Consider the following 23,313-nt stretch of genomic DNA (forward strand, 5'->3'; position numbering starts at 1 on the left):
ATTTTAACAAATAAAAAGTAATATATATATATATATATATATATATATATATATATATGCTTACATCATAACTAAGTAGAGTTTATCGCAGGACTAGAGGGTTAATAAATACAAGGTTAATTTAACAGTCAAACTCAATTAATGTAATTCACCATATTAACAAACTAATAGAGAAAAACTGCAAAATATAAACAGCTCCACAAAGATCATTTGACAAAAAACTGCATCTATTCCTAATCAACTGTTCAACAAACTAGAAACCAAATGGTATTCCCACAATCTGATAAGAGGAATCTATGAAAAAAATTTCAGGAAACTATGAAAAAAATTATTCATAAAGATAGTCAAACAGACAGTAAGACAAAATGGAAATCATACTTAATAATCCAATCAATAAATGCGCAAAGGACCTAAATAGACACTTTTCAAAAGAGGACATTCAGACAGCCAAAAGACATATGAAAACATGCTCAAAGTCACTAATCATCTGAGAAATGCAAATCAAAACAACAATGAGGTACCATCTCACACCTGTCAGAATGGCTATCAACAACAAATCAACAAACGACAAGTGCTGGAGAGGATGCAGAGAAAAAGGAACCCTCCTGCACTGCTGGTGGGAATGCAGACTGGTGCAGCCACTATGGAAGACAGTATGGAGTTTCCTCAAAAAACTACAAATGGAACTCCCATTTGACCCTGTGATCCCACTTCTAGGAATATATCCCAAGAAATCAGAAACACCAATCAGGAAGAATATATGCACCCTTAAGTTCATAGCAGCACAATTTACCATAGCTAAGATTTGGAAACAGCCTAAGTGACCATCAGCAGATGAGTGGATTAAAAAACAGTGGTACAGCTACACAATGGAATACTACGCTGCTGTAAAAAAGAAGGAATTCTTACCATTTGCAACTGCCTGGATAGACATAGAGAGCATTATGCTAAGTGAAATAAGCCAGTCGGAGAAAAATAAATATCACATGATCTCACTCATTTGTGGAATAGAACGAACAACATAAACTGATGAACAAAAATATATCCAGAGACAGAGAAGCATCAAACAGACCATCAAACCTCAGAAGGAAGGTGGAGGGGAGTAAGAGATCAACCAAAGGACTTGTTTGCATGCATATAAGCATAACCAATGGACACAAGACACTGAGGTATAGGGGTGGCCGGGGGAAGGTCAAGGGGGGAAAAAAAGGAGACATATGTAATGCTCTACCCCGAACCTGCCTTCCTCTCTGAAATCAATAAAAATATAGTTTTTAAATAATTTACAAAAATAAAATAGCCCTAGCTGGTTTTGCTCAGTGGATAGAGCTTGGGCTTACGGACCAAAGGGTCCCGGGTTTGATTCCATTTTAAACTGGGTGGACTGTATGGTATATGGATTATACTCAATAAAGCATCTTAAGTGGATTGGAAAGATGAAAGCCTAAAAACAGCAATAACAGCATTAACAATAATAAACTATTTCACCTCTCTAGCCTCATCCCCTATCCATAATGGCCTCATTGCTGTTCCTATATTATGTCTTCCTATTTGAGGTCCTGTGAACATATTATACCTGCTTCTTGGAATTCTCTTCACCCCTCCTCTACATGCCTAATCCTTTATACAGTATCTAAAATTAGTCAGAGTAAGCTAACTGCTGGAATCAATTCCAAAGTCCAGTCACCTAACATCATATAGGTATATTTCTCACTCATATAGACACTCCTCAGGTCATTCGGGGATCCAGGCTTTTTACCTCTACCGGCTTTGCCCATCCTGGAGTCTCTGCGTCTTCCACTATACTCTGCACACCTGGCCGAGAGGACCTGTGGGGCATCGGCAGAGAGAGAAACTTGAGGACCTTTCCAAATGATTTATTCAGTTTTGAGCATGGTATATTTCATATGATATCAAGGTACCCAATGGTCTTAGGTTCAGCACAGAGATTGTTAGTTTAACTCTGTATCTCAAATACACTGAGTGGCCAGATTATTATGACCGGCCAGATTATTATGGCCACCTTTTGCCTTCAATACTGTGGCAATTCTTCTTGGCATTGACTCCACGAGATGTTGAAAGGTGATGCGAGGAATCTGACACCATGCCTGATGAATAGCACTGTCCAGTTCTGTGAGATTTGATGGTTGTGGAACTAGCTGCCTGATGGATCTTTTAACCTCATCCCACAAATGCTCAATTGTATTGAGATCTGGTGATTGGGGGGCCACCTAAGCAAGGTAAATCTCCCTCATGTTCTTGAAACCACTCCTGCACAATACGAGCACCGAAGCATGGCACATTGTCTTGTTGGAAGAAGCCATCTCTATTGGGATACGCCATCAACATGATAGGATGAACTTGATCAGCAACGAAAATAAACGTTGACTCATGCATGCATGATACATATAAAGCTCTCACTGGCGCCAGTCGCAAGCGTGTGTTTTGACCTGTCATTGTCGATTGTGAATTTGGTTGTTTTTTGTTGACATTTCTATTATAGAGAAAGGGTGAATGGCGATATTAAAATATTTCTTCTAATTAATTTCATTTCAATGTGCACGAATCCGTGCACGGGGCCACTAGTAACACAATAATTAATAAATAATGATACAAGAATAAACTGTGTTTCCCATCCTCACAACTGTAAACCCACTTTTGCCCACCTCTGTATAAACTGAAGTTAAAGGAAACGTCCCTTAAAATGAATTCCTCAGGACAAATTAATGACAAACAACACGCAAACTTTCCTCGTAGGTAGAGAGGTGTTGTCAACTGTCTTCCACACCCAGACTTCTGCCACATTGTCCAAGAGGAGCAGGACATGTTGACTGTGGTAAGAGAAATTTGGAAGTACTCTCACTTTTAATGGAAGTCATAAGAAAGAGAGAGAGAGAGAGAGAATCTCATAAATTATTTAGGATCATCCTTGATACATTTATTCTAAAAGACAACATAACCGAATATCTCCCGCTATGTTAAATTTGTACGAAACTGAAAACCTGAAAATTCAGCTGTTGGTGGAATCCATTTGTGTGTTTTTTTCCAGTTAGACTGGGCATAATCCTTAACTGGTAGTACAAAAACTAACACACTGACGAAGTTCCATCTCACAGCACCTGCTGTTCAGAGTGGAATTCAGACTGGCTGGCGTTTGGGAATACCAAGTCCAGAATTTCAGGTCGGGTCCCTAATTGGGGTAGGGAGGGGCTTTGGGCGGGGCTTCCAGATGGGGAGGAGTCGTTATTAGAAAGCTGTGTGGGGCCAGCGCAGAACTGTCACTACTCTGGAGGTAAGCCTGGTGCCATGTGAGTGAGCGAGGATCTGGTGCGTGAGCGCAGTCTTCCCAATGAGAACGTTGCCCTGGGCATCTGAGCGGAATCCGCAAACCTCAGGAGTTGCTTGGTCCTGCCCAGCAAAGTGAGCTGCAGCGAGCAGAGCACGGTCGCCAACTACAGGGAGCCGGCAGAAACGCTCCTCTCCCCGACCACGGGCTGCACCTGAGAGGTGCAAGCAGCCTCGGGGTGTTGGCGAGAAGAGAGGCGGGTCGCAGTCAGGGGTCGGGAGCTACACGGCCAGCACCGGTTTGAAGCCAGAGAAAAGGTCGGGCGATACAGCCGCATCTCATTGCTTTCGAAGCCGCCGCCGCCGGAGTGCGGACTTGTGAGTACTCTGCGTCTCCCGCGCTCAGACTCCGGCCCGAGAACTCCGCTGAAGAAGTCTCCCCGTTGGCACACGAGCTCCCTGCACGACCCGTCCTGCGCTCCCACGCGCCCAGGGACCGAACCGCCGCCACCTTCCCCTGCCGACTCCATGGAGGGCAAGGGCAGTCGCTGACCAGCGCCGCCCCCTTCTGACCCGGGAGGGAGGTGGAGATCCCCCACTCCAACCCCGCCCGGTCCGGTCCCATTCAACACCCCTTTTCTCCTTCAGCTGCTCCTAGATCCCCGATACCCCCCTCCTCCTTCCCCGATCCCTCCTCCCTAGAGTCAGGGGAGGAGAAAAAGTGGAGTCGGGTCATTATGACAGAGCCGAAGCCACAGGCTTCCCGGGCTCCCCACGTGGTGGGCGGCGCGCCCTCCCCCATCCAGGCCGGCTCTCCCCTGCTGGGACGCCCGGACGCCGGCCTCTTCCAGGCGAGCCAGACCTCGGACGCCTCGCCAGGCTCCCTAGTCGGGTTGCTCTTCTCTCGGCCCTGCCAGGGGCCCGACCCCGACCCCGCCGCGAAGGCGCTGGGCCGGCAGGCGCTGTCAAACGTGGAGGGGGTGTATCCCAGAGTTGAAGCCACAGGAGGCGCCGGGGGCGGCCGCTCTAGACCCCCAGAGAAGGACAGCGGGCTGCTGGACAGTGTCTTGGACACGCTCCTGGCGCCCTCGGGTGCCGGGCAGAGCCACGCCAGCCCTCCCGCCTACGAGGCCAGCAGCAGCCCCTGGTGCCTGTTTGGCCCCAAGCTTCCGGAAGGGCCTCCGGCTGTCCCCGCCACCCCGGGCGCGCTGCCCTTGCTCATGAGCCGTCCGGAGAGCAAGGCTGGCGACAGCTCCTATAAAGTGCTGCCCCGGGGACTGTCACCGTCCCGGCAGCTGCTGCCCGCGGCCCCAGGCAGCCAGCACTGGCCCGGGGCCGCGGGGAAGCCGGCCCCGCCGCCCGCCGCGCTGGAGGTGGAGGAGGGGGGCTCCGAGGCCGCGGGCTCAGTGGGTGCGCTCCTGAAGGGCAAACCCCGAGCCCTGGGAGGCCCGGCGGCCGAGGGAGGAGCCGGGGCCACCGCGCCCGGGGCGGCCGAAGGAGGCGTCGCCCTGGTCCCCAAGGAAGACTCCCGCTTTTCGGCGCCCCGGGTCGCCCTGGCCGAGCCAGACCCGCCGGCGGGGCCCGGGCGCCCCCCGGTGACCACCATGGTGATGGATTTCATCCACTTGCCCATCCTGCCCATCAACCCGGCCTTGCTGGCCGCCCGCACCCGGCAGCTGCTGGAGGGGGACAGCCCTGACGGCGGGGCCGCGGCGGTCAGCGCCTTTGCCCCGCCGCGGGGCTCCCCCTCGGCCTCGTCCCCCCCGGGCGCCGCCGGCGACTTCCCCGACTGCGCGTACCCGCCCGACCCCGAGCCCAAGGACGACGCGTTCCCGCTCTACGGGGACTTCCAGCCGCCCGCCCTGAAGATCAAGGAGGAGGAGGGAGGCGCCGCGGCCGCCGCGCGCTCCCCGCGCCCGTACCTGGTGGCCGGCGTCAGCCCCGCCGTCTTCCCGGATTTCCAGCTGGCGCCGCCGCCGCTTCCTCCGCGAGCGCCGTCGTCCAGACCCGGGGAAGCGACGGGGGCGACCACTCCCGCCAGCGCCTCCGCCTCCGCTTCGTCCCCGTCCTCGGCGGGGTCGGCCCTGGAGTGCATGCTGTACAAGGCGGAGGCCACGCCGCCCCACCCGGGCCCGTTCGCCCCGCAGCCCTGCAAGGCGCCGGGCACGGGCCCCTGCGTGCTGCCCCGGGACGGCCTGCCCGCCGCCGCCGCCTCCGTGTGCGCCGCCGGGGCGGGCCCCGCGCTCTACCCGCCGCTCGGCATCAACGGGATCCCGCAGCTCGGCTACCCCGCCGCGGTGCTCAAGGAGGGGCTGGCGCCCGTCTACCCGCCCTATCTCAACTACCTGAGGTGAGGGCCCGGGTGGGGCGCCCGCGGGTCCGGGTCCGGGTCCGGGTCCGGGGGGAGCGGCCCGGCGCGCCGGCCACGGCTCCCCCGAGTGGCCGCGGGAGGCTGGGTGGCCGGGGCGGGGCGCCGCCGGAATTTGGCTTCCTTTCTCTTCCTTCCTCCGCTCACTTGTTTTTGGGGGGGACACAAAGGGTGCTACGAATATGCCATTTGGGGAGCGTGCCTCCCGAAAACAGTTTTGTTTTTTTCTTATTTCCTAATATGCGAGATTCCCAGGCAGGACCAGCCCTGACTTAAAATAGGCAGCGTCGCACCAGCTCCGCGGGTGCCGCGTGGAGAGGAAAGGGTGCCGCGCGAGTCGGGGGCTTCGTCATAGGGTCCTCCTCTTAGGGCTTTTGCTGGAAATGCCCGGCTTGGAGTTTAGATGGTCCTCAGAACACACCGTCAGGCACCTTTCCCCCTGCCGGATGGCACTAGATGGAGGGTAGCAGGCAGAACCGTTCAATATGCAGACGAATCTCCAGATTAAAATTAATTTGTGTAATGTGCTTAAACTAGAGATGTCAATATCAATCACTGCAGTGCGGTGTATTCCAATATTGGTTTGGATTCACTACAACTTTTTGCACAGGTTTTCAAAAAAATGTGACTTACATACTGAGGGAATGGAATTTTAAAGAGAGAGAATCTTACTTAAGTGCTGTGAGTAGGCAAAACGGTATCAATATGTAGAACAATACCTTAAAATGACACAGAAACTGGTTTAAGTAAGCAATCATTACAGGGTCAAGTTCTAAAACACAAATTAAAAGCATTGGTAAGTACTCTTGAGCTTTCCTGAGCAAAAAAATAACGTATGTTATTTATTGTTCTTTTGCCTTAGGGCTACTGATGAAAGGCTAATAATTTGTAAGTCTGATGAATCAAATAGGGGGTTTACTTTGCAAATTTAATTTGCATGTCTTTTAAGTGTGTACATAATAGTTCAATTTTTTTTTAAATCCCCTTTCATTCTGTCAATTCTGGGGTTAAGAAAACTTTGCTATTAGATAGTGTTGCACCTAAAAATAACTGGAGTACTTTGTTTTGCATTTCAAGGCCGGATTCAGAAGCCAGCCAGAGTCCACAGTACAACTTTGAGTCCTTACCTCAGAAGATCTGCTTAATCTGTGGGGACGAAGCATCCGGATGTCATTATGGGGTCCTTACCTGCGGGAGCTGTAAGGTCTTCTTTAAAAGGGCAATGGAAGGTAGGCTTCTTTCCCCTGATCCTTTATGGCTGGTCCAACTGCAGATGGAGACCATCTCATATTTTATAGATGTCAGTTATCACTTCCTTCTAAGAAATGGAGACATTTCCATATAATTTAAAACATGCTGATGTTGTTTTCCATATTGTTTTTATTGATAGTACTCAAAGTTGAATGTCGTTGGGCATTATAATTGCATTCTATTGGACTAACATTTTCAATATTAGACACAAGTTATATTAATCTTGGGGACAATGCTGTTATTGTTCATTAACTATGTAGCTTTAAAGAAACAGCTTTGCTTTAATTATATATTTATATTATATATAGTATATATTACATTTAAATTTTTGGTGACAAGAAAAATGGTAAAAATCAAAATTATATATATGTAATTGTATATGTATATATATATATACACATATATATGATGCAGTTACACATTTTCTACATGATTTTTGTCTTTTCCCTACATGAATATTTATGTAATAGTTGAAGAATGGTAATTTTGTTTAGGATATTTTTGTAAGTGTGTGAGAATAGAGGGGTAAGCAGTTTAAAGAAAATGAAAAGTTTAGACGCCACAATAATATAGTTTCTAAAGAAGTATTTTGCTTTAAGTAATATTTTTAGTGTCATCTAAATTACATGTGTACCTAATGATTTTGAACTGGCTTGCACAGTGTATTTCAGACTTGTACTCTCATAGAAAATGTTTTTTAATTTGTCTTTCTACCTACACTAAATGCTAAACAGCCACTCACATTTATATTTGAAGATAAAAATACATTTAAAGATCATTTCACATTTGAATTCTAACAATAAGTATTTTATAATGAGCTGAAATGAGCTTAGGGTTACCTCTGGAGTTCTGAGGTCACACTTAGACAAGAAACCAAAGTTGTAAATGTCTGCTTTCTGTTGAGTTTTTGCATTTCAAGAGTCCTGTACTTATCAGTAGGAAGGGAGGGAGTGGGGAATTTGTATCTACAAGGGGCTTTCAAATACACATTTACACCAAAGTAATACTCACCTAAATGACATTTAACAACAACAGAATTCCCTGTAGAAGCCTAACAGGTGATTCTTTGCAACTATTATGCCTTTTTGATGAAAATGATTTTCAACTATTTATTCATAGATTTATACTCCTCCTACTGAAATTAATTCTTCATAGAAATATTTGCTTTGTATAGTACTAGAATGTTTTTTCCCCCACAAAGGATGAATGTACTTAACTGATGTTGAACATTATGCATTCAGGTTCAGGGGTGTTTGATTGCATTTTAAATTAATTGAGGGACAGTGGAAAAGAGTACATGAGAAAATGGGACAGCCTCGAGTGGCCTTAACTTCCCCATTGACATCTTTTAGTCCTAGTTACAGTTGGAAGTCCTTTGTGTGGGAGAGTCAGCTCTCCAATGCATATTTGGAGTTACTGTTCCCATCTGACTTTGGTTCTGAAAAATTTCCTGAAAATTTTCTTCTGCATTAATATATTTTCCTTAATTCTTACAGTCACCCTCAAAAGACTAATTTTAAAAGTGAATGACTGCTTAGAATTCCTTAAAGGCCAGTTTATTCTAGCCCAGATTCCTCTTTTTACAGATAAGAAATCCCGCCTAAATCTGAGTTTCCAAAGGGCACACAGGTAGTTAATAGCTGACTGTCAGTCAACATAGCTTAGATATTCTTTACTTGCAATGCTTCTTTTTCAGAGATTGTGTGCACAAGTAGATATATGATAAGTGCTATGGAATCCTTGGAAGTTACTTCAAAAAGTACATATAGAACCAAGCGCTCCCTAACTAAATTACAAATGCTTTCATACCATTATTATCAGACTAGCATCCAAAACCATAGAAGGATGCCTTCCCAAATTTACTCTTAGAAAGCATTTGTTGGACCCCTACTTTTGGCATGTCCTATTTCAGTCTTGAGTAGTAGAGATGAAGCACCTTTATTTGGCAATATTTACAAAGTGGGACTCAGGATAAATGTTGATACCTCATTCATGGAACTAAAGCAAGATTATAAAACTGTATGAGTAAGTTCATTCACTCAGCAAATATATACACCTTATGTTTAGATCTGTGCCCAAGGTATTTTTTTGACTTCACCTCTCTCTGCCTTAGATATAAAATGAGGATAACAGTAGCTACTTCTTAAGGTTGTTATAAGGATTAAATGAGTCAATAAATGTAGTTTTAAAAGAATGCCTAGCATAGTGCCAGCTTCAATTGGTGTTGTTTTTACCTTCAAGGAGCTAATAATAGCGTGGAGGAGGTAACATATATGCATGTAAAATAGAGATTCTCACTAAATGCCCAGGTAAGCAATTCTGTAAAGTATGTACGATTTGTGAGGTTTGTGAGTTTGTGTGTTTGAGCAGGAGGGAAGGTGGTCGTAAGATGGAATGTGTATGTTCTAAAATGGTAGGAAAGGGCTTCCTGGAAGATATAAATTTAGTTACTAAAGGACAAGTAAGATTATCAATCCCTGGGCATTGAAAGATTTTAAGTGTATGTCTTCAAAGAAGAGAGAAGAGATTAAGATTAGACTAATTAAGACTCATATTAGGAAATTATGAGAGTTAAAGCTGGCCAAGTTAGGTTGCTAATGTTTGGAATAATCTGGAGAGAATTAGTGTTTTAAGGCAAAAGAAAAGGTTCTGGGAGTTTTCAAGAGTGAGAAGCCTAAGGAAGGATTTTTATACTTAGAGAGAAATACATTTGAAATCTTGGAGTAAATTAGTTGGTGCAAGGTAGAGCTATGTGTGGATGCCAATATGTCCAGAAGTTGAAAGTCAATAGTTAAAATTTGGATATTAATATTGCCAAGGGTCATCATGATAATGGCATTTTAGAGTGCTTTCTAATGTGCCAGTAATTATTTAAGTGTTGTATGGGTCTTAACTCATGTAATCCTTATAATGTAGATATTATTATTATTACTCACTTTACAAATGAGAAAACTAAGGCGCAGAGATGTTAAATTGCCTTAATCATAGTTAAAATGTTAGTCAGGATTCAAACCCAAATGGTGTGACCCCAGAATCTGTGCTCTTAACCACTATACTTTCTTTCCCATAATAGCAAATGTAATTTATATTTCAAAGAAGAAAACAATAAATGGTTGGAAGAAAAGATGTGAGCCAAGTGATACATCCAGGAAGGTAAAAGTGAATAGTAAAGAATAATGCAAAACCAGGGATGATTAGAAGTAAGTGATATAAATGGATGGGTGATAGTAACTTCACATTTAAGGCAGCAATGAGAAGACATAGTCAGGGACCAAGAGTCTGTTTCCTCACCTGTACTCCAAGTTAGGAGTGGGAGATGATAAAGCCCATAAAAAAGTCACCCAGGAAAACTGGGCGGCTTTCCTTAGTATGAGATAAAAGAGAGAAGAGGCAGAGAAAAAAGGAAACCACTCAAAAAAGTGGGAATATGGGGGAGAGATGACTTGTTCTAAGCTAAAAAAAAAAAAAAAAAAAAAGAGTCAAAAAGCAATAGGTTGAATTGCTCATTGCATTCCTTTACTAAGACTTGGAGTGAACCAGGAAGTAAGTGGTTGAGAATTGCCTTGAGACTTTTCAAGGAGGGAAGTCATAATGACCTGTTGGTATTACAAATGCAGGCTAGTGTGACCTGGTATTAAGCAGGAAAGGATAATTTCTCATTGGATTACCTGTCTATGCACTGAGACTGGTGCCATGCTAGAAATATACTAAACATTCAATAAATAATTGTTTGCTAAATAAACCAATCATCATAACTGATGCCAAGCACTTATTCTTTGGTTGCTTAACACTGTAACAGCATTTGTAGTGAATACATTTCATGGAATATTGTTGGACAAATATTGTAACACAGTTGAAAGATGTTATTTAGAAGATACTAAGCTAAGTAAGTATTGATGGATTTTAAATTAGATCATCTTATTATTCTCCTTTTTTCTAATTTTACTTAGGTATAATAGACAAAATTATATTTAAAGTGAAAACATGATATATATATAGTAAAAGCCATGCCCTATCAAGTTAATTAACACATCTATCACCTCACGTATTTCCTTTTTTTTTCTTTCAGGAAAGAACATTAAAGCTCTATTCTCTTAGCATATTTTAATCATGCAGTACATTATAATCAACTATAGCTATCATGTTATACATCAGTTCTTAAGACGTTATTCATCTTGTAACTGAAAGTTTTACCAACCTCTCCCAATTCCCCCACCCTCTAGACCCTGGCAGCCACTTTTCTACTCTCTGTTTCTATGAACTTGACTTTATTTATTTCTTATTTTTTATTTCACATATATGTGATATCATCTGGTATTTGTCTTTCTCTGTCTACCTTATCTCACTTAGTATAATGTCCTCTCAATTCATCTTTTTTGTTCATGGATTAATTAATCAAATGTTTGTGGAGCACCTGCCATATGCCAGACACTATGCTAGATGCTGGTTGAAATAGCAGTAAAACAGGACAGACCTGGTGAGCTGCAGTTTCAGTAGAGTTTATAATATAGTTGAGGAAAGTGACATTCTCTCAGCTAGGAGCATATGCAATTGCCTGGACAACCAGAGAACTGATTCCTCTGTCAGAAGCTGGGGACTGTGGTAAAAGCCTTTCAAAATTTAGAGAGACTCCATTATCTGTAGACCATAGAGGAAACTGTACAGAAATTATATATTTGTTTACTATTTCACCCATACCACACTGTCTTGGTTCCTGTAGCTTATAGTAAGTCTGGAAGTCAGGTAGTGTCAGTCTTCCAATTTTATTCTCCTTCTTCAGTATTGTGTTGGCTATTTTGAATCTTTTGCCTCTGTATATAAACTTTACCTCAGCTTCTTAATATCCATAAAATAATTTTCTGGCATTTTGATTTGGATTGCATTGAGTCTATAAATCATATTGGGAAGATCTAACACTTTTACAATATTGATTCTTCCTATCTATGAACATGGACTATCCATTTATTTATTTATTTTATTTCATTCACAAGAATTTTGGATTTTCTTCATATAGATTTTGTTACATTTATACCTATTATATTTGGGAGTGCTAATGTAATTGATATTGTGTTTTTAAATTCAAATTCCACTTGCTTGTTGCTGGCATATAAATAGTGACTTACTTTTACATAATAGTTTTATATCCTGCAACCTAGCTTATTAATTCCAGAAGGTGGGTTTGTTTTTTTGTCACTTCTTTCATATTTTCTACATAGACAATCATGTCCTCTGTAAACAAAAACCGTTTTATGGTTTTTTTTCCAGTGAATATATGTTTTACATCCTTTTCTTGACATATTATATTAGTAGGACTTCCACTATAATGTTGAAATGAGTGGCAAGAGGGGACATTCTTACCTTATTCATAATCTAAAGAGGAAACTGCTTGTTTCTTACCGTTAGTTTGACATTGGCTGTAGGATTTTTTTTATATATATAAAGTTAAGGAAGTTTCCCTCTATTCCTAGTTTACTGCATTTATCATGAGTGAGTTGGATTTTGTCAGATGCTTTTTCTGCATCTATTGATATGATCACATGATTTTTTTCTTTTTAGCTTGTTGATATGATAGATTACATTCGCTGATTTTTTAAAATGTACTTTTATTGATTTCAGAGCGGAAGGAAGAGGGAGAGAGAGATAGAAACATCAATGATGAGAGAGAATAATTGATTGGCTGCCTCCTGCACCCCCACTACTGGGGATGTAGCCCACCTGGACCTGTGCCTGACTGGGAATCGAACCACAGCCTCTTAGTTCATAGGTCTATGCTGAATCACTGTGCCACACTGGCCAGCTAATTCATTGATTTTCAAATGTTGAGCCAGCTTTGCACACATGGGATAAATCCCATATGGTCATGGTATATAATTCTTTTTATAATTTTTTGGATCCTGTGTGCTAATATTCTATTAAGGATTTTTGCCTTTTTGTTTATGAAAGTTACTGGTTTGGAATTTTCTTGTAAAGTCTTTATCTGGTTTTGTATTAGGGTAATGCTGATCTCATAGAATGAATTCAGAAATATTCGCTCTGTTTCTATCTTTTGAAAGAGATTGTGGAAAGTTATTGACTCAACTTCATAGATATGGGCCTCTTTAGATTGTCTATTTCTTCTTGCATGAGTTTTGGCAAGTCATGTCTTTCCAGGCATTGGTTCCTTTTATCAGTTATCAAATATGTAAGCATAGAAGTGTTCATACTATTACCATATTATCCTTTTTTAAAAAGAATTATCGTTGTTGGAAGTATCACATATATCCCTCTTTTTCCCCCACTCATCCCCTGTAGCGGCCTCTGACCCCCACCCTCCAGATCTTCACCATTCTATTGTCTGTGTCCATGGGTTATGCATGTATTAATACAGGTTCTTTGGTTTGATCTTTTTCCTTCCACCCATCCTCCCCCACCTTCCATCTGAGATTCCACAGTCTGTTCCATGCTTCCATGTCTCTGGATCCTTTTTGTTCATCAGCTTATTTTGTTCATTAGATTCTGCATATGAGTGAGATCATGCGATCCTTGTCATTCTCTGATTGTCTTATCTCAGAGTAATACTCTCCAGGTCCTTCCAGGCTGTCTCAAAGGGAAAGAAATCCTTCTTTTCTACTGCTGCATAGTCTTCCATGGTGTAGATGTACCACAGCCTTTTTATCCACTCACCTACTGATGGGCACTCGGACTGTTTCCAGATCTTAGCTATTGTAAATTGTGCTGCTATGAACATAGGGGTTTCATACATTCCTTCTGATTGGTGTTTTGGGTCTCTTAGTATATATTCCTAGAAGTGAGATCACTGAGTCAAATGGCAGTTCCATATTTATTGTTTGAGGAAACTCCATACTGTTTTCCATAATAGCTGCACCAGTCTGCATTCCCACCAGCAGTGTATGAGGGTTCTCTTTTCTACAAATCCTTGCCAGCACTTGTCATTTATTGATTTGTTGATGGTAGCCATTCTGACAGGTGTGAGGTGATACCTCATTGTTGTTATAATTGGCATCTCTCTGATGATCAGTGACTTTGAGCATTTTTCATATGTCTCTTGGCCATCTATCTATGCCCTTTGGAGAAGAGTCTATTTAGGTTGTTTGCCCATTTTTCAATTGGATTGTTTGTCTTCCAATTGTTAAGTTTTATGAGTTCTTTATATATTTTGGATATTATACCTTTAACAGATGTATCATTGCCAAATATGTTCTCCCATACAGTGGGCTCCCTTTTTGTTTTGTTGATGGGTTCTTCTGCTGTGCAGAAGCTTTATACTTTGATGGAGTGCCATTTATTTATTTTCTCCCTTGTTTCCTTTGCCCTAGGAGATGTTTCTGTAAACATATTGCTATGAGAGATATCAGAGATTTAGCTACCCACTGATGTGTCTCTGTTTGGGCCTGTTTGGGTTCTTCTTGCTTGGGACTCTCTCTGCCTCCTGACCTTGTGTGATTTTTTTCTTCACCAAGTTAGGGAAGTTTTCTGCCATTACTTCTTGAAACACATTCTCTATCCCTTGCTCAATTTCTTCTTCTTTTACACCTATTATGTGAACATTGTTATGTTTCATGTTATTCCACAGATCTCTTAAACCAGTGGTTCTCAACCTTCCTAATGCTGCGACTCTTTAATACAGTTCCTCATGTTATGGTGACCACCAACCATAAAATTATTTTCATTGCTACTTCATAACTGTAATTTTGCTACTGTTATGAATCGTAATGTAAATATCTGATAAGCAGGGTGTATTTTCATTGTTACAAATTGGACATAATTAAAGCATAGTGATAATCACAAAAACAATATGTAATTATATATGTGTTTTCTGATAGTCTTAGGCGACCCCTGTGAAAGGGTCATTTGACCCCCAAAGGGGTCGTGACCCTTAGGTTGAGAACCTCTGCCTTAAACTGTCTTCCTGTTTTTGAATTGTTTTTTCTTTTTGGTTCTCTGGTTGAATGATATTTTCTACCATCTTCTTATTCACTGATCCAATCCTCAGCTTCCCCTAATCTGCTGTGTATTCCTTCCAATGTGTTCTTTATTAGTGCTATGTCATTCTTTATTTCCAACAGGTCTTTTTTCATAGTTACTATATCTTTTCTCATGCTATTGAGCATCTTTGCTATCATTATTCTAAACTCTATATCTGATAAATTTCTCATCTCCATTTTATTTAGCTCTTCTGGAGAATTCTCTTGTTCTCTCATTTTGGTTTTTTTGTTGTTTTTTTGTTTTGTTTTGTCTTTTTTTTTTTTTTTTTTTTTTTTTGCCTGTTTGGGTTTGTGTCTATATATTAGGTAGACCTGCTACACTTCCCAATCTCTAGTGCAGGAAAATGCCAGATGCTATTTCTGACTGGCCTTGAGTCCCCTGTTTGAAGCTATGAGCAATCCACAGGTTGTGCCTCCCTCTGCTGGGGCTGGGTGCCTTTAGGAAGGACCAAATTGTGCACCAAGCTCTGCTTTTCCTAGCCCTGGGCCCAGAAGATCAGGCAAAAACTCAAAGTCTCCAGAGATCCACCTCTGCCTGCATTCTGATTCTTATTCTGAGTTTTAATTTGCCTTAGGCTATAGACCACAGGGTGGAGTGAGAAGTCTTCCAACAGGTTGGGTTAATTGCCTTTCCTCCAGGCAAAAACCACCTGGACAGCAAAGGCCTGTGGAGAAAGATGTCCTCAGCTGTGTGAGGGAGTGACTCAGCACAGGAAACAGAGGTGTCTGCCCTCCGAGCTCCGAGCTCCAACCCCAGAGTCCCAAACCCTGGACTCTCCTCACAAAGCTCCAGTCCACTCTGCCCTCCCCTGCTAGAGCCCAGGGTGATTGGCTGCACATGAAATTTTGTGAGTTGGTCCTTTCAAAGGTTGTCTGCATTTCTAGCCGTTTCTGGCTGGCAGACAGCAACCCTGCTGCTTTCCACAGCCAGATGTTCTGTGGGCTCCTTTCTCAGTTCTGGTTCTCTGGGCTGGGGAGCCGAGCTTGGGGTTTAGACCCAAGAGGTCTCAGTGGGAACCCCCCATAGCTGAGATATCCTTCCAGACTTTTAGCTGCTGCCTGTGGGAGCCTGGCCAACGCTTTTGCGCCTCCGTCCTTCCCACGAGTCGCTATGCGGTCTCCACTTTCCATCCTTGGTTATCAGGGTTCTCTCCAGCTAGGCTTCAGTTGATTTTTTCAGGGTGGTTTTTCTGTATTTTAGTTGTATTTACAGTTTGGTTCTAGGAGAATGTCAGTAGCTTCCACTTACTTTGCTGCCATTTTTAATCTCCTTTGGCCATATTATCCTTTTAATGTTCATAGGATCTGTAGTGATATCTCCTCTTTCATTTCGGATAGTAGTAATTTGTGTCTTCCATCTTTTTTTTTTTTTCATTATTAGCCTGGCTAGAGACATATCAATTTTATTAATCTTTCAAAGAACCAGCTTTTGCTTTTGTTTTCTTTATTGATATCTGGTTATTATTCCATTGATTTCTGATCCAATTTTTAATATTTATTTTCTTCCATTTTATTTGGCTTAATTTGCTCTTTCTTTTTTCCAGTTTCCTAAGTTGATTAAATTTCAGATTTTTTTCTAATATATGCATTTGGTAAAGTAAATTTCTCAGTACTGTTTTTGCTGTCTAGCACAAATTTTGATAACTTATCTTTTTATTTTAATTTCATTCAAAATATGCTTAAGTGTCTCCTGATATATTTCTTCTTTAACCCATGTGTTATTTAAAAATAAGTTGTTAAAGCTTCACATATTTTGAGAAGTTTTTTTAGTTGACTTTCTATTATTCATTTCTAGTTTAATTCCATTATAGTCTGAGAGCAGACATTATATGATTTTTATTCTTTAAATATGTTTAGTATGTTCTGTGGTCTATGTGGTCTTTCTTGGTGAATATTGCATATGAGCTTGAGAAGAATGTGTATTGAGCTGCTGTTGGATGAAGTAGTATAAAGATGTCAATTATATCCAATTGGTTGATGGTGTTTTTGAGTTCAGCTAGTCCTTATTGATTTTCTGCCTGGTAGACCTATCCATTTCTGGTACAGAGGTGCTGAAATCTCTACTATAATAGTGGATTGATGTATTTCTCCTTGAAGTTCTATAAGAGTTTGCCTCACAAAATTCTAATGCTCTGTTCTTAGATACATACATATTAAGGATTATTAGGTCTTCTTGGAAAATTGACCCCTTTATCATTATGTTTATCCTCTTTAACTTTCCTTGCTTGGAAGTACACTCTGTTTGAAAATTCAGATTTCCATGACAAATTTGTGAATTATTTTTTCTGTATTTAGAACTCTAAAAGGCTTTTTCCATCTTTTGTAGTCTACAAAATTATCCAACAATCCCTTCCATCATGATTTCTGTGATTAATATTTGGGCCCGTGAGAAGATATCTACACTAATAAAAGACAAAGATGTTAATTGACCGTACCTTCACTATGCCCTAAGCCATGCCCACCAGCCAATCAGAGTGACTATATGCAAATTAACCCAACCAAGATGGTGGCTGGCAGCCACGGAGCTGGGGCAAGCAGGAGGCTTGGTTGCCTGGGTGATGGAGGAAGCCAAGCTTCCTGCCAGCCCTGAGCCGGCTGTGGCCTCCGCTCAAGGCAACAAAGTTTCAATTATACAAGACAAATAAATCCCAAATACATGCTTCCAGCCAGCCTCCACTGGGAGCTTAGGTGGCTGGGAGTTGTGGCCAGCCTGCAAACAGCCATCAGCCCCTCACCCAGACTGGCCACACCTTCATGGGGTGAGGGTCCCCACTGGGGGGCTTGGCCAGCCTGAAAATGGCCGTCAGCCCCTCACCCAGACTGGCCAGGCACCCCAGTAGGACCACCCACCCTGAAGGGGCTGTGGCCAGCCTGCAAACGGCCCTCAGCCCCTCACCCAGGATGACCAGGCACCCCAGTGTCATCTTTCTAAAATCTAAACAATTCTGAATTCTGAAACATATCCATTCCAAAAAGTTTTAGCTAAGAAATTTTGGACATGTATTAAGCAATAAATTCATAGACTGTGTTGAGCATGGTGTCTGCTGGAGTTTTGCAATGTAGCGGCCCAGAAAACTACAATAAATGTTTATTAAGCAGTTATTGTCATTTATTCTTACTATGCTTTTACTAGCATGCTGGGTTCGGCAGAGGGCTACAAAAGATAAATAAGCCATAACACCTAACCTCATAGACTTTTAAATTTTATCAGGGAAATAATACAACCCCATAAGTAAATATAACATAGGTAATATGAAGTGAATGTGGTTTGGATTTTGAAAGAAAGAAAGATCATATTAAGGAGGCCAAAAAACGTTTTTGTGAGAAAGTAACATGTTAAATGGACTACTGAGAATGAGGTGGTGATTTTAATAGCAAGAGCTGTAATAATGGCTGTTATAAACAAAAAGTATGGAATGAGTTGAAATACAATTTAGCTAAAGCATGGAGCATCATGGTCAGGGATCTGAGAATCCCTTGTAATTTGTATATAAAATTTTTGTGTGTTTTTTCTGGGTTGCTCACTCTCATAAGATTTTCAAAGGGGTCAGCAACACCTTCTTCCAATAAAAAGCTATCCTTGCTATAAAGGAATAGTGAAAATTATTATTAAATAGAATGTTGGAAAAAATGTGAAATGACACAATGTGTTCAAATCCATGTTTAGCAATTAACTGATAAAAGAATGAGAAGCCCCTAAAGATTTTTGAGCACTTTGATGACATATTTAATATGTACTTAAGGAAAATTAATATATCAGTAGTGTAGAGGGAGGATTAAGGCAGGGAAACTAGGAGGTCATGAGACCAGTATGGGGACAGCACACTAAGGAATTGAGCCCGGGTGGTAGCCAAGAGAAATGGGTTCAGTGGGTAGATCAAACCAAGTTGTGTAGGGTAATGAAAGTGCCACAAACAAATTTTGGGGGGTGGGGAATGTAGATGGTGTATTTTCTACTTCTTTGACCAAAGAAGTAGGAAGCACATGATTATTTTACCATTATTTTATCAACAGAGTTGATGTTGAAAGTAATATTTAGAGAGGATTATTCCCAGAGCTCCATGCAACATGGATTTGAACAATTACATGAATCAGAGAGAACACCTATAGAGCTGATCCATGGCTTATGAGGTGTAGTTTAATTTTAAGTTGTATATATTATAGTCTACCTAAGAAACTCACCAGGATATTGAAATAATATAATCTTTTATACATAATAAAACTTTTGGGAGAAGTTCTGCTCTGTTAGTCCACTCATTTGTTTGTTCATTTATTTATTCATAAAACAAAACCAAAAACATATATTCAGTGATTTCTTTATCCAAGGATTTGTGTTAAATATTAAGACTCAGAAATGAATAAGTCACGTGAATAAGTCAAATGAAAAACTTATGGAGAAAGAAATGTAAACACAATATTAATATACAGCCTATTAATATTCATAGAAGGAATGAACTACATATTGGAAGCATAGACTAGGGAGCAGTCAACTCTGGTGTTTACTTATTAGAGGGTGGAGGGGAAAAGTATGAATCTTGTGTAAGCATTAGATTAAAAATTTATAATTTCAGTCTGTGGCAGTGTTCGTGTTGTTAACAGTGGAGACCACAATGGCCGATCTTTTGTTAAGCAGAGCATTCCACTGAATGTTTCTTTTCCAAAGTCAGTCCAGAGCCCACTTTGGGTTGTGGGAGGGTGTAAGTGTGAAGAACTGAACCTCTCTGTGTATAACTGTAACATAAATCAGAGGGTTGTCAGCTGAGGCAGAGTAGGAAATAGACAGTCTAACAACAAAGTAAGGGGCAAAGGCTTGAGGAGAAATAAATGCCTGTGAGAAATTCCCTATTGCAGGGACTGACTGGTAAATCTCTAGGAATGGTGATGTCTGACAACAACTTTGGAATTATTTTACTGCCCTATGTTTTCATTACCTCCAGCTATTTCCAAACCTTAAGTGAATTTTCACTTCACATAAGCAGCTTGTGTTATTGTTGCTGTGGGGGAATGAAGAAGGTGGTGTTTACATTTATTTTTATTCAAAAGTAAGGAATGAATCATTGATATCAATGATACCTGTCCTGGAACAGTTTCTCAATGCATCAGGGCATATATTGCTTATGGAGTGCAAGGCCTCCTAATGGCAGTGCCCAGGTTCCATAGCACAGAGGCATTGATGAGAGCAAAGTCGTCCTCCCTTATATATGGCCAAGAATCACAGTTGAAGATAATATCAATTAAATTAAGCATAGTAAACAAGAAAAATAGAAGAGCTGAAATATCTCCTATCTCTAGTAATACTCATTAGCCAGATGTAGAGCTCTACTAGTAAACAAGGTAATCAGATCTATCAGCAAATTGAAAAAATGAAAAATTATCAAGGTCATTTTGAAATATGGATTTATATACATTACCATAAAAGATGAGCCTTGCTCTAAGAATATGTTTTGCTAAAGATACTGGCTAATAATTATGTGAAACCATTATTGTAAACTCTTTTAATCACGTGGTTCTTAGAACCTGAAGGTAAACCTCTAGCATTTTTTCAGCAATGTGTAAGGTCATGTGGTACTCAATTTAGTCATTCACAAATTTCACTTAACCTAATGAAAAGTGTTTCGAAGCCTCCTTTGAGGGTTCCTAAATAAAAATCCATGTACAAAGGTTCTCTCTTATTCATTGCATTGCACCTTATTTATTATCCGGTGTTTCTTTGTCCTATTTATTTGTAATGAAAGCTGATTTACATCAGGGAGGGTTGAAATTTGCTAGCTGAATTTCAGGGGAAAAGGTGGAATTGAAAAACAATCATGGTGACTAAGTAGTCTGTGCTGCAGACAGGCCCCTCATTCATTGTCCATGGCTTCTGGATGACTATCTCCCACCTTCTCCTCCTTTTCAGCCTTCCAGTGCTTGCCAACCCCCACTTTCAGCTGATAATTTCCGTCCTAATTTTCTGAGAAAACGTCATGAAACTGCTACCACCACATGTTCTCATGTGGCATATGACCCATCCTTGACTTTTCCTCTTGTTTCTAGAGATCTGTGCTCCTCTTCAAGACCAGCCTTCTCCCTACATGCACTGGGTCCAGCCTCCTCCTGTCGACTTAAGGGCAGATTGCTATACTCAAAAGAAAGAATAAATTGCATAAATATAAGGGGGGTGGGGAGAACATTTACATATGTATAAAAAGTCATAATCTTGCATCAGAGTAGCACAGTGATTAAAATAACCATATTGATATAATTTTGTAATTTTTCATGTTAATACATGTGTCTTGATGACAGTGTCTTACATGCCTCCTTACTCAATAGTATGTGAAATTTTCTTAAGGTTGTGTGGGTTTTTTAATTTTTGTATGCAGTCCCTTATCTCCCCTAAATGCCTACTCATTAGCTAAATATATCATTAGAAGTATAGGTGTAACTAGTTAGATGCTGCATACAATTTGGTGTTTTACAACTTAAGAGATATGTAAATAATTAGGAGAGAGTTCAGAAGAGATCTCCAGAGCATTGTTTTGTCTATAAAGACAGCAGTAGGACTAGCTTTAGGAAGGATAGAGGAAAAACTGCTCCACAATCAAAAAAGAAGTTAAATTCAACAGAGAGGAAAGGAAGAAAGAAGAGGAAATAATTTTGAGTAGTAACTTTGAGGAGGACTTAAAAGAAGACTTAAATACTGGAATGTCACATGGTATGATTCTACAAACTACTTGGTTCCTCTTTTGGAATATATCCAGAATCTGACCTCTTATCACCACCTCCACTGACCACTTTGATTCAAACCACAATTATTCTCCTTTTGATTTACTGCAACAGCCTCTTAAGGGGTCTCATTTCCACCTTTGCCCTATTAGAGTCTATACTCAACCTAGAAGCCAAAGTGATAAGTATTAAAGTATATGCCTATCATCTCACTTCTCTGCTCAAAACTCTGCAATGGCACTATGTTTCTTTCAGAGAAAAATCAGTGTTCACAGTGGTCTCCAAGGCTCTTTCAGGACCTGAGCCCTGTTACTCTCTGAACTTCCTTTTCACTACTGTTCTCCTTGGCTCTGTTAGCTCTAACCTTACTAGTTTTCTCAGACAATCCAGGCCACATTCAGGGTCCTCAAAATTGGCTCTTTCCTCTCTCATTCCATTTTCTGACCCTTCACACCCACTCAGCTCATTCTAAGTTCCAGCTGAATGTCTGGAATCATACCAAACTGCCAGTCTCATTTAACAGAGATCGTCCCCCATTAGATATTGTATAGTTGTTTGATTTCACAACTCTGTCCGTGATATGTAGATGTGATTTTAGGGAAAATTATAATTAAATTTGATTTTGTAAAAGAAACAAAAGAAAACTCTGGGTAATAGTCTAATTTGAGGTATGAAAACAAAAGATGATAGTGTCTGCGCTAGCCAGTTTGGCTCGGTGGATAGACCCTCAGTCTGTGGACTGAAGGGTCCCAGGTTCGATTCTGTTCAAGGGCACATGCCGGGGTTGCAGGCTCGATCCCTGGGGATCATTCAGGAGGCAGCCAATCAATGATTCTCTCTCATCATTGATGTTTCTATCTCTCTCTCCCTCTTCCTTCCTCTTTGAAATTAATAAAAATATTTAAAAAAAAAAGATGACAGTGTCTGAGAAACAAGAATGAGTGTCATAGGAAACAACTAGATGAGATGAAAATGTAGATGTATAAGATGAGAAAATACTAAAATAAAAGTCAAAAAATGCAGTAGCTGAGTTAAAATCTATTTGGGAAGCCATAAAGCGTAGAACATAAAATCAGTATGTAGAGTTCAGATTTAAAGAGTTACCACACAATGAAAGAAAACGGGCAAATTGATGACAATTTCAAGCTATGTTTTTACAATATTCAGTGTGCTGAATATTTTATCTAATTTAAACTCATTTAATTATACTATAGTGTTTATCTTTATTTCCATTTTATAGGTGGATAAACTAAGACTTAGATACTTTTCTCAAGGTTGAGTTAGTGATGGAACTAGAATTTGAGTGAAAACTTTATGTTATTCTGTCTTTAGAATACTTTGGCTTCTAGAAAACATGCACAAAATTTGAATAAATAGTAAGATGAGTATCTATATTTAACTATGTGAAAATTGTAGACATCAAATTTCACCTCTCAAGATTTCAAAATGTATCTCCTAGTCAAGAACATTCTGTTATAATCACAATATATCATCATACCCCCAAATTCAACATTGATACAATAATTTTATCTATTATTATAGCCAGAATTCAAATTTACCCATTTGTTCCCAAAATATCTTGTAAAGGTTATTTTTTCATGCTGGAGCCAGTCAAGAACTATGTATTTTTGGTCTTTAGTCTTCTTTAATCTAACAAGACCTCTCACCATTTTTTGTCTTTTGATATTGAAATTTTTATGAGGAGTCTAGGCCATTTGT

At 40.9% G+C, this 23,313-nt stretch overlaps 1 protein-coding gene across 1 annotated transcript in view; it reads left to right on the forward strand.

The window, feature by feature from the left end:
* The first annotated feature begins 4,022 nt into the window (after positions 1-4,022).
* PGR (progesterone receptor) overlaps positions 4,023-23,313 on the forward strand; it is a 69,003-nt gene continuing 49,712 nt past the window's right edge. Inside the window, exons 1-2 of the mRNA XM_059708072.1 lie at positions 4,023-5,635; positions 6,731-6,882. Of these exons, the coding sequence (XP_059564055.1) occupies positions 4,023-5,635; positions 6,731-6,882 (1,765 nt within the window). The remainder of the gene's footprint in view (positions 5,636-6,730; positions 6,883-23,313) is intronic.

The sequence above is a fragment of the Myotis daubentonii genome, chromosome 9, assembly GCF_963259705.1.
Source record: "Myotis daubentonii chromosome 9, mMyoDau2.1, whole genome shotgun sequence".
NCBI classification, from domain to species: Eukaryota; Metazoa; Chordata; class Mammalia; order Chiroptera; family Vespertilionidae; genus Myotis; species Myotis daubentonii.